General features: G+C 42.2%; 1 protein-coding gene across 5 annotated transcripts in view; it reads left to right on the plus strand.

The window, feature by feature from the left end:
• Positions 1-1,107: 1,107 nt before the first annotated feature.
• Positions 1,108-12,461, plus strand: part of SMG5 (SMG5 nonsense mediated mRNA decay factor) — a 72,431-nt gene continuing 61,077 nt past the window's right edge. Inside the window, exons 1-11 of one of the 5 annotated variants that reach the window (XM_032949199.2) lie at positions 1,108-1,524; positions 3,580-3,678; positions 4,353-4,476; positions 5,316-5,472; positions 6,372-6,461; positions 6,734-6,823; positions 7,719-7,797; positions 7,943-8,074; positions 8,955-9,023; positions 9,189-9,385; positions 10,891-11,028. In XM_032949199.2, the coding sequence (XP_032805090.1) occupies positions 1,382-1,524; positions 3,580-3,678; positions 4,353-4,476; positions 5,316-5,472; positions 6,372-6,461; positions 6,734-6,823; positions 7,719-7,797; positions 7,943-8,074; positions 8,955-9,023; positions 9,189-9,385; positions 10,891-11,028 (1,318 nt within the window). In that variant the 5' untranslated portion in view covers positions 1,108-1,381. Of the gene's footprint in view, positions 1,525-1,630; positions 1,990-3,579; positions 3,679-4,352; positions 4,477-5,315; positions 5,473-6,371; positions 6,462-6,733; positions 6,824-7,718; positions 7,798-7,942; positions 8,075-8,954; positions 9,024-9,188; positions 9,386-10,890; positions 11,029-12,461 lie in introns of those variants that run through there. The other 4 variants (XM_032949180.2, XM_032949190.2, XM_032949207.2 and 1 more) reach the window with 4 other exon arrangements.

The following is a 12,461-nucleotide window of genomic DNA, read 5'->3' on the forward strand; positions in this document are numbered from 1 at the left end:
ATCTCTAATGGTAGCCAGATGGCTTGCAGAGAACCTCTGTCTTGGAGAAGTCAATGTCATGTGAGCCTACTGAATTATAACAGTGATCTGCCACGGCCGAGGTGTTGAACTCAAGCACGTACACCAAGCTCTTAAGGCTAATGGTCACTCCGACTACACAATCCGCAAAGCTATCACTCCAACCATGAAGAAGGACCCTCTTGAGGAGCCATTCAAAACCATCACTTTACCCTACATTGCAGGGATCACAAAAAATATCTCCAAAATCTTGAATAAACACAAGATCCAGGTCTGATTCAACACATTTCTTAAAATCCGTGATCTGGTTCCGTCTGTAAAAGATGTGATTCCGGACATACAGTACCCTGGTGTCTACAAACTAAGTTGCCTCTGTGGTAGTAGTTACATTGGGGAAACCAAACGACATGTCTCGGACTGCATTCGTGAACACAAAGCAGACCTAAAACACGGTAGGACCAACACCTCGGCCGTGGCAGATCACTGTTATAATTCAGTAGGCTCGCATGACATTGACTTTTTTTTAAGACAGAGGTTCTCTGCAAGCCATCTGGCTACCATGGAAGATTCGTTCATGAGGCTATCCACATATACAAACACAGAGACAATTTAAACCGAGAAGATGGATTCTGGCTTAGCAATCATTGGAAGGATTTTAAAAACCATTTAGGGTCTTAATTGATTGTTCACGCTTATGGTGGCTTTCAAACCGCATCCATTATTTTCGTCTCCCCCCTCCTCTTTTCCGAACATAGATGGACTCGTCCATCTGAACAAACTGCCAAATCGCTCTACGTGGTGCTAATGTTAAAAAATACGCCACTTTTTTCAAATTTTCTTGCTGTGGTTTTCACACCTGATGATGATTGCTTGTGTTGCAGTCGAAACGTCGTGAGAATTCTATTGTTTTATATTTTTATTATTTTATTGTTTCCCTTCTACGTGACTTTACCGAAAGAACCAAGAATATAATATCATCCATAATACAGATTTTTGTTTATTTTTGGGTTAGATGGCGTAAATATAAATGTGTCGTTCAAACCCGCCACCACCCGACACGGCCAATTAGTAAGGGGGTTTGTCACGTAAACAGAACGTGTCCGATTCGTCACGACAACAACACAGGTGTGTTTGGAGATCCAAGCCACGACATTTACAATCGGACGCAAGTGACTAAAGCCACCCAGCGGCCACTACGCGGCGGTGACGTCCCCGCGTGTAATTTCGTGCCAGGCTAGGTGCACTCCACGCCTCCGAAACCACTCTCACCAGCGCAGCGTTTTGGGCGAGACGGCGAGCGAGCGGGTGCCGTGATGGTGTCTGCCTCTGGCCGCGAGCGCGATTCGGAGAGACGCGGGGGCCCATGACCACGACGAGCGACTCGTGCTGCCTCCCGACGCCCGCGGGCATGGGCGAGGCGGCCCCACCGGCGCCGCTGCCGCCGCCGCTGCCGCCGCCTCCGCCTCACGACTCGCCTAGAGTCGTGCAGACGAAGCGCCTCTACCGGTGGGTGCCCCGCTAGCCGAGCGCGGCGACTTCGCGCCCTCATCTCCCGGCCTGCTCCGCTAGGCCCTCGGTGGCGTTATTGGAGGGGTTGGCTTGTTTAAGTTTGTTATAAATCGTCGAGACGCGATCGTTCCACTGCCGCATGCGGGGGAAGGCGTCGGTGGTGTTATCGTGGGTTTGTTAATCGTCGGTAATTAATTCAACGGCTTGAAAAAGTACTCCCGTTATATTGTTTTTCACCATCGGCGTAATTGTTGAGCCGTGATCAATCTACCGCTTGTTGAGGGGCCCTCTTCAAGTGGTCCGGGTCATTTGGGCCTCATTGGTGTTGTTATTTAATCATGAGGATGAGCCATGGTCGATCCACTGCTGAATTAAGGGAGGCCTGTGGTATTCTTTTTTGTTCGTCATCATCATGAACTATGTGCCACCGATGGATGAATGCTCCCTCTCCCAAGTCAGCCGGTGAGCTTGTGGTGATATTGTATTTTATTCATCATCATCATGAGTACCGTAATGGTCATTCCGCTGCTTGATGAAGGCCCTCCCCAAGTCGACCGGTTCGTATGGGCCTCTGAACCACATTACGATGTAGTTCATCATCATCGTAGAGCCACGATCGATGATCCGCTTCTGTTTGAGGGCCCAATCCAAATAGGCCGACTTTATCGTTCCTCATCAGTACGTTGTTCGTGAGACACTGCAGGATGTATTCCCCGAATAAATTGCCCCCTTTAACACACAATTGAGACATTTGGACAAACTTCAAACTAAACTAAAGCAATGTAGAGCTCTTTGTTGATCTATTGCTGGATTCAGGCCTTCCACGTCGTGGTCATGTTGGTTGTTTGACCATACTTCACCATGATGGTTAGTGTGGATTGGTAAAGGGAGTGTGGCTCTGGTCCGGTTCAGATTTATTACACGCTACTGATGTTGAACTCAGGCAGCTGGTTGCAAAGCGTTGTGTGCGTACCACTCTCTTGGAATACAGTACATTAATGTGCAATACTATAACCTCTCATTGATGTGGGTTTCCACACAACTCTCTCTAAAATGTACCAGTCTTGTTGAGACTTTCAGTGGCATGCTAATTTCTCTGCTCCAGCAGACCCACCTCTCTCTCTGTCCCCCTCTCTATTTAAGGCCTCGATACAGAGGCATTGGGGTCTCTGTGTGTCTATGTTATGTCTCTGTGTGTCTCTGTTGTCTCTCTGTGTGTCTCTGTGTTCTAGATTTAAAGCTTTCGTGACTGCTAGGATCCATACGCTTTGGTTCTATTGGGTAAAGTCACGTAGGTGAAAATAAAATAACAAAAAATCACGACGTTTCGGCCACAACACAAGCGGCCTTCATCAGGTGAAGGGACGAGACTGTCTGGAGGACAGTCTCGTCCACTCCAGCGCTGTCCTCCAGACAGTCTCGTCCCTTCACCTGATGAAGGCCGCTTTTGTTGTGGCCGAAACGTCGTGATTTTTGGTTATTTTATTTTCACCTACGTGACTTTACCCAATAGAACCAAAGAGTATGTCTCTGTGTTGTCTTTCTGTGTGTCTCTGTGTCGTCTCTCTCTGCTTGTGTGTCTGTATGTGTGTCTCCGTGTCTGTGTTTTGTCTCTCTCTCAAATTTAGTTATACCTGATGATGGTTGCTTGTGTTGCAATCGAAACGTCGTATTCTATTATTTTATTTCTACGTGACTTTACCGAAAGAACCAAAGAGTACTTATATAAAGTGTTATGCTGAATACACTCTGTAGGCACCTTTTCAGCTGTGGATTATGCAGTGTGGTTTAGGACAATAATAGGCTTATTTGTCACGTTATAATTGTCGGAAACGGCCTCTGTCGTTAATTGGTTCACGGTTTATTAAACTTGAGTGTGAGTTGTAACGCTTCTTTCGCGCTGTCCGTAGCCAACCGCGTTTATGGGATTTGGTCCTTATATGTCATTCATGTACAGCTTTGTGGGTTGCTGTTGGCATGAATGACGCTATATAAAATGAAAGTATTCTTAAGTATTATTAAATACTGTGTCCTGGTGTAACTTGCTTGTAGGGCGGTTGTGGATGTTGTTCATCGGCTGGACACCATCATTTCCAGTTCATCTGTGTGTCAAGAAGTCTTCAAGCCAGAGAATGTCAGCCAAAGAAACAAGTAAGCAATTTGTTGTTTCAATAAAATGTATATAATTGCAAGATGTTAAAATGTTGTTCTGTCATGTTCAACAAAATGAATGGTAATTTAAAGAACAGTACTTTTTCATCAGGTCCCTCCAACACTGCAGTAGATGCAGTGTTGGAGGGACCACACTTTGTGGGTAGGGTGAATTTCATCTAAATGGTTATTTTTCTACAATTTTATTCCAATTGTGCGACGTGCATCACGTCATGAGATAAAGTATCCAGAGAATGGCCCACAGAAGCGTATATCACAGAACTACCTCTGGGATTCCTTGAAGTGACATCTGGTCCACACAGTACAGCACTTTCCCCACCCACTCTGCCACTGAGAGTAAAGTTCATCGCATGAGTCAAACTGATATTTTTAAATCTTATAACTGTAATTTAGCCAAATTTAGTGAAGAACCAAATTTAAAGTAATCCGTTTTTTTGTGCCACCATTGGTTACTGGGCTGAGACCATCAGCATACTACACTGAATAATTAATAACAGGCTACCTTGATTTGAACACAGGATCTCGGCAGTGTCATTTGGTGCTGTGATCTCTGAGCCACCTCATCACCTCAGGTAGCATATGAAGCATAGCTGCTCTAATCATAATTTAACCTGCATCTTTTGCATGCTTGTGTGTGTTTTCATTGCAATAAGGTTGCGGGAGCTGTGCGTGCAGCTCATGTTTTTGCACCCTGTGGATTACGGACGCAAGGCTGAGGAGCTGCTTTGGAGGAAGGTCTACTATGAAGTGATTCATGCTGTCAAAGCAAACCGCAAGGTGTGGTATTTTAAATAAGGCGATATGCATTTTTTTTCATATTACGGCTGGTAGAAGGGTCTCCACTAGAGGGAGCACCAGATAGCCTCTGGAGGATATTTGGCCTACTCTTCCATACCGGTCGAGACATCTTGGAAGCGGGACGATTACCCACACCATGACTAACTGTAGTATAGCTATTTAAAATAACGAGGAGGGATTTAATAAACTTTATAATTTCATCTGTTGTGCCGAGAGAGTGAACCAGTGATAGACTGCTGAATTTCTGTGTGCAGGAAATATTACATGTATCATTTTTTTTGTCCAAAGTTGCTTCACATGTTGTGAAACGAACACAGATTACCAATACTACAATATTGATAGTATTTGGGCAAGATTGCTGATGTAATATGTTCACAAAATTTATTTTTTCATGAGAAAATCAACATGCTGCAAACCATTGTGATTACCTTCTGGATGCTTAATTTTCATGTTTCTTTACACACATTTCTTTGTTCAGTTGAATCTACAATCATAGTGGAGGTTTATTTAAGATACAGAATATTTATAATATGTCAAACATATGCCATAATCTATTGTGCATTGACTATTTAAAAAGAGTGTAGACCCTGCATTTTGCACCCCTTTTGTCATTGCCTAACTTATTGAAAAGCGTTTTTTCTCTCAGCCCAATTTCAAATGTTCTTGTCTGCAACACTAACTGTAGACACATTAATGTCATACATTGCTTCAACATACAGATAGATATATTTATGTGTTTGCAGCTACTATGTGTACAGATGTGTTGTCTTGTGGGATTTTTTGAACTGGCCTTTTTGGGGGTGACTTACCTCATGCAGCAGCTTCAGACCCGGGGCTCGATGGAATGCGCGTACCGCACGCATCTTGTCGCGGGTGTCGGCTTCTACCAACACCTGCTGCTTACCCTGCAGTCTCACTACCAGCTGGAGCTGCAGGCCTGTATCGACTGGACCCACGTTGTCGACACGCTGAGCGGTACAGCGCCATCGTGGTGGCATAAAATAATGCGATTGTTTTATTATTTTGTTCTTGTTTTCCATCAGTTATATCCAATCTGTGCTATTGGAGACAGGTTACCTGGAAAAGTTGTCCATTCTGCATTATTACTATGCAACGGATTATATTGCAGAATTTCAAATGATTGGCAGTTTATCTTTTATCCATCCACAAGGTGGCACTCAAGCGTTGCTGTTTTCAAGGGAGTTTTTGAAAATTTGATGAACACGTGTCTGACAGTTCTTTGAACATTCAGTAAGCAGACTGAGATCACGAAGCAAGTACTAATAATAACTTTGTTTCTTTTGTGTAAGCACCTCCGCTTCAAATCCAGAGTCACGGCAATGCCTGTGCATCTGTGCACAGATGGTGCATGTAAATTCCACATGCAAATAAGCAAGACCTAAATAATATTTTTCTTTCCTAAGATATTCAAGAGGTTTAAAATATTCAATGCACCATACTGGCTGATTTCTAAATGTAAAAGTTATTTGCATTGTTTGTAAGTGTACAGAGCTTTAAAAGAAATCTGAAAGTGTTCCTCTATTAAAGCCATTGGATTGTATTTGGACTCACTCTTACATACCTTTCCCCTCTCATCTCACTGCTTCCTTCCCCGCACTCCACTCAACCAACCAAGGCTTTCTGTCGAAGCTTCAGTCCACCTTTGCATCATGGGTGGTCTATAATGTTATAATGTTGCCGGCAGTCATCCATGCTGCCAAGTCCTCTGCTCCTATTCAAATCCAGGCTCAAGACCTTGATTTTTACCCTTCCTATGAGCAACTGCCTTTTTGTAAAAAAAAATATCCAATAGTTTTTTTGTATCACGTGATGTGATTGTACTTTAACGATATTTGTAATGTTTCTTGTTGCAGCTGTGAAGAAACCAGCGGTGGTTTCGTCCCGTGCATTGGAGTGGGCACGGATGGCTTGTCACCACTGCCTGATATACCTTGGAGACCTAGGTGAGCTACCGAGTAAACAAGAAACAATAAACAATGCAGAAGGAAGGAAGCCGCTGTCTAAGCCACAGAATGTACTGGTTTTTGTTGACATTTGTGGTCAAACAGAACACTTCCCGTAGTGGTCTTCCCTATCACTGAGCTCATATATTTTAGCAAGCAAATATTGTTGTATTCATATTTTGCATGTGGAACACAGATGCGGAGTAGTATGCATGTCGCTGTTGAGTAGCGGTGCTGTGACTGATGGTGTGTGCTGGCTATCTCTGCTGTAGCTCGCTACCAGAATGAGCTGGGCGTCATCGACACCCATCACCTGTCCGAGCGCTTTTACCTCCAGGCTCTGGCAGTAGCTCCCCACGTTGGTACGTTGAGAACATCTCTACTTACCACTGGAATTGTCCAGTTTGTGTATTGTATGTATGTTTGTTGAACTTCTTTTACACCATATGTAGCCACCCATGATAATCTCAGGTGTGGGGGAAGAGGGAACAACCCAAATAAGAGTTGGATGCATTTGTATTTAATTCCCAAAACATTTTCCCAGCACATTTTACATGTACAGCCCTTTGTCAATCCACTGCTGGATGAGCAACAACTTCATGTCGTATGGATCGTGGGGATTATGTGACTATATTTCACCTTTATGGTTCGTGTGAGTTGGTGAATTTTAAGTTTGGGGAGAATAAGCAGTGGAGCATAGAAATGGACATCAATGGCTTGTGTTTGTCTGCACGTTTAATTTTGAGTTGTATCTTCAAAAAAATATCACTGCTGTCATTGGTGCCCTTCAATCTAAACCTTTAACCTCTGTTATAGTAAATGTCATTCAGTGGTCATTTGTGATAATTGCTATTCTTGCAGTACCTTTATACTATGCTGTCATCATACCAGTGCAGTGGTAAAGAGCATCAACTTACAAATAAAGCTTGATATTTGTGAATAATTAATGTGTTATTCATAGGGGTGCACCCTATGAATCATATTTGGCCTGAATCATCGCAATAATAATACATGCTAAGATAAATATTTTGAACTTTGCGGGCTGTCGTAGTTATTTGACCACCATGACTCTTGGTGGAGGTGGGGAGGGAAGGGAGGAGTAAAGTTTAGGGGATGGAAGCTTCAACAACAATAATAGTATATGCTACTCAACCAGTTTGTATTGTCAACTTGAATCATATGTCTCAACAGAATTTGTGAACTGCGCCAAGGGCGAACCTCTGGTTTGTGTAACTGCGTTCTTGTCTTTTTTTATAGGAATGCCTTTAAATCAGTTGGGTACATTGGCTGGGAACCGTTCTTACAATGTGGAGGCAGCCTACTACTACATGCGTTGGTAAACCCCATTGCCTATGGCTATAATGCATAAACACTTTTTACATAAGTTTTGACATGTGTATCTTTTTTTATTGATTAATTTTCAAAAACTTCTTTAGGTACGAAAATTTCAAGTATATTTTCCACTTTTGTTTCCACCTTAGCATTCAGTCTGAGGTGGGATTTGACGGTGCTGTTGGTAACATGAGACGAGTGTTTATTAAAGCCAAGAAGATGTATATGGAGCTCCTCAAGAAAGAGGCTCCTTGTAAGAAGGCATCCCTTAGTAAACAGAGGTGTGACAACTGCATCATTCACACTTTTATCAACTGAATGCAGCCATGATAAAGAACTTGTCACATACCTGTATTTGATCGTGCATGGCTATAGAATGTCATGCAATCTAAATGTAAAGTCATAAAGATGTTGCTTCATTGAAGTATTGTTTTCAAGTGTATAACATGAAATGGTAGTTTTTTTAATGCCAACAAGGATAATTTAATGGTGTTTCTTCAGGACAGACTTCTGTGAAAATGAATGCCAACAAATTGTTTCCAAGGGACTGAGGTTTTCTGTGATACCTTGAGGCTTATGTCTTGAAACTCTATGTTCTAGTGAATATTATGTTTTGGCTACAGGAAAGGATATTGGCTTGTAGCCATGTAACAATTTACTCCAGCATTAATTCAAGAAATGATCACAGTTTTATTTAACAAAAAAGCTTACTTTTGCCTGTATAATTTACACAGTCGTATTTTCTCTATTGTATTTAAGTGACTTTAATCTTAAAACAATTATTACAGGATTTGTTGCATGTATCGCAAGGGTAAATATTATTGTCAATTAATGAATGTCACCACGAGATAGTTTAATACGTAGGCCTTCGCAGCCATGATCCCCAAACAACCTCTTATGGATCACCACTAGGTGTCGCTGGATATGTATCTAATGAGCACTGAAACTCGATTGAGAAGTACATTTTTATTGAATTTCTCAAAAGTGCAATGGCAAACCTTTGGATGTGAATTTATATTATCTCGTTTTTAAGCATGCAATGCTAGATATTTGCCGATGTGAACTCCATTTCAGAATCATAAACCTTTATAGTTTTTTTTCTGGAGATGAATGTAAATTTCCATGAAACTGTTGTCTGTTTTACATGTAAATAATGAACAGGTCACGAGACCTTAAAAAGCTTCTTGTGAGCTTCCTCTACCTTCAGAGTTTGCTTCATCCAACCAGCAGGTATGGATCACATCACCGCATGGTCGTGTAAATTTTGGGTTGTTTGTTTTTACTTGTAATGTTTTCAATTAAACTGGAATCAAGGCAAACATTTTCCGTACGTTTAATCTGTTGACATCCCCCCACGACTCCTAACACTCGCTCCTTGGCCTGTGTTTTTGTCAGTGTGTCAGAGGCAGAGGTTACCTCCCTGTGCCAGGCCGTCCTGCACGATTTTAACCTCTGCATGTTCTACCTGCCGGCCGCGGGGGCCAATGCCGGTGCAGGACCCGAGGACCATGACGCCCCGTGCCTCTCCCACCTTCTTGTCTTCAGAATGCTCGTGCTTTGCCTCATGGGCCTGCACGGCCTGAAGAGGGCAGGTAAGTGATTCCACAGGGCAGCGCAGCAACAACAACTGCTCTTTGGACCGAAGTGGCGGTGATATCACCATGGTGCTTGTACTAGGCAGGATGCACTTTGAGGCCAAGTGAAGTGTCAAAGGCTCACTGGCAGGAGGTCACGGGGTGGACGATGATATAACTATTTTTATTTTGCCAGGTAAGGGCCAGTGAGCTATATAGCTCTTTTTCAGAAGTGACCTAGCCACAAATGATTGCTCAACGAAGTGACTTATGTGGAAATTTATTAGAGCCAAATACTTGAAATGTGGAGGGAAAACCCGGAGGACCCGGAGATATATCAACGCGGCCACGGGGAGAACAAGCGAACTCCACATATACAGGCGTTAGGGTCAGGGTCAAACCCACGATCTCCTGTATACCAGGCGAGGTAGTTAATATTTTGACGAAGATTATGCTCCCCACCGTGCTATCTTGCCGGGATTTAGACACAAACACCACACACACAGCATATTTCGCGCTCAGAGAAACCTTTATTGGGTCCTCTCTTTCTTGAGTGAATCAAAGTTAATTGGGAAAATGCAAAACATAAAAAAATTATGTATTCGCATAGGTTTTCAATTACTATTTTGACTGGGCTTGAGGGCTCATGTTAGCAGGGGGTGCGAAGAATTGATGGTTATAAACAGGATGCATTCTGTGTTTAATAATTGCTGCATGCAACATGCAGACTCTGCGGAGGGAACTGGAGATCGAACTGATATCGATATATTGGTACATAGTTGTACTTGGTGAAGTGAGAATCAAATTATATTATTATACCAGTGTTTTTTTTTATATATAAGCTTGGTATTCGACATGTGAGACTCTTCTCATTTAGCCTCTACTTAATACATTTCATGTTTATGGTTTGAGATAACACGTTTTCCATCCTTGTGTTTGCAGCTATAATACTTCATGATCCTTGTGAAAGAAATATTTAGTTTTATTTGTGCCTTTATTAACCACTAGATAAAAAAAAACCCTTAAAAGTGATTAATCTACCACTTTTTTATAATATAAATCTCAATATAGTACCATATATCCATTACTGTATTTAAAAAGAAAAAAATTAGCATGATGAAATAATTATGTATGACCACCCTCACCCGCTGGTTTTGTATCTTGATTGCCATATAAATTACAATATTTTCAAAGTATAATGGCTTACCTTATGTTTCACACTGAAACATCATCGTGAAAATCAAGAACGGTGGGTTTGTTAATTAAATTTGTTTAATGGCCGTTTGTTTCATATAAGCTTTTACAAGAAAAATTAATGCTCGAAATGTGTTTATTACACTGACCAACCTGAGCATAGTTTTCTTTTGCATTGAAATGCCTTACACGTTCTGAGATAAATTGTGTTTGGCCTACATGGTGCATTGAAATAATGTGCGTGTTCGTCTATGCATTTGTGTGTGTTTGTACACGTGTGTGTGTGTGTACATCTATGTGCCTGTATTTGTTATGTGCTTTGTTCGCAGGATCAAAGCAATTCACAACGGCTGTGGCATTCACCCTGGCCTTGTTCTCTCACCTCCTCAACCACCTCATCATGCGGCTGCAGGTCGAGATGGACGACTTGGAAAACATTGTGCCTGCTCTGCCTCCAAGCGAGGAAGGTCGGTGCCACATTTAATGACGCACCAAATGCACTCAACTAATGAGTATATTGTGTACACGCGTTGTGTATTTGCCAAGTTCCAATAGCCTCAACTGTCAACAAGAAATATGTTAGTTGATATCTAAGAGATTATCAGTAGGTCTCTCTGCGACTGATTTTGGAACGCCAAATTTCCTATGAAATTAAATGCACAGCCCATTGTCGGTCCACTGCTGGATGAGGGCCTTCCCTCACTGTGCAGGTCATGGGGGTTATTTAACCGCACACCAACACGCTGGTCAGTGCGGGTTTTTGTAGGCAGAGAGCATAGATGTGGGAGCACAATATTGTACAACAATGTATATGGCTGCACTACCTGGTGATGCCCACAACATAGCCCTGCAGCAGGTTGTAACATCTGTTTTGGCAATATTGGTAATCCATGCAAGCACTATCCAGGCTCAAGGCAGCTTAGCTTCTGAGATCTGAGAAGATAGGGCACATTGGGAGTGACTTGGTCATAAGTTGAGTAGAATGGTATGGAGGCTTAAAGAGCTTGCTGCATTGTCAGAATGAGATGCATTGTTAAACTGTCTCCTTTTAGGCACATTCATATTGAGACACAATATGGAAAGGTTTCTTCCCCATAAAATAATGAATGTAAACAGCTGATGCCATCTGTCCTAGTAAGTAGGAGATTTGCAAGCATATCCATTTTGCGTATGTGCCCTTCACACATTGGTGGTATTACATGGGGCACATAACCGGACAAGTTTTCACCTAGATTATGATTTTCCCTGAATTGCTTGCAGCTCCTTTCATATTCTGGCATTGCAGTGTTGAATTGAATTTGAGTCTCAGTAGGATGCAATAACAGCCAAAAGCTTTATCCCAGAAACATTATATTCTCCTGGCTTATTATGGAAATGTTATAATGGGGTAAGCTGAACCAGGGGTAGAGCGGTTGCGCAGTTCTTAACGCACTGCATTATAATGCTGGTGACTTGAGTTCGATTCCTATCTATGATTAACATCAATGACGTGATCAGAATTCATCCTGAGTCCCGCACTTCACCATCCTGTACTGACCAACATGATGAAGTACAGTCAAACAACCCTCATAACTGAAACGGCACATGGGCGGCCCTTCGTCTAGCAGTGGATTACTGTAATTCATATTTAAAATTCATATTAAGCTGAATAAAGCTGTATACCCATTTTCTGTGGGTATAAAGTGGAATTGGGATTCATTGATGAGGGGGGGTGCCCCATGTGGCATGATGTCACCCGCTAATGATTATTAATGAGGGGGGGGTGCCTCACGTCATCCGCTCATGTATTGTACTTTATTACAAACAACGATGGGATTCTTTAACATTTATTTATTTTAAAAAAATTGGCATTAATTTAGTAATTGATGCAGTTTAGTTTATAAAAAGGGTAGGTTACACA

The sequence above is a fragment of the Petromyzon marinus genome, chromosome 1 (genome assembly GCF_048934315.1).
Source record: "Petromyzon marinus isolate PM22_M1 ecotype Great Lakes invasive population chromosome 1, UKy_Petmar_22M1.pri1.0, whole genome shotgun sequence".
Taxonomy (NCBI): Eukaryota; Metazoa; Chordata; class Hyperoartia; order Petromyzontiformes; family Petromyzontidae; genus Petromyzon; species Petromyzon marinus.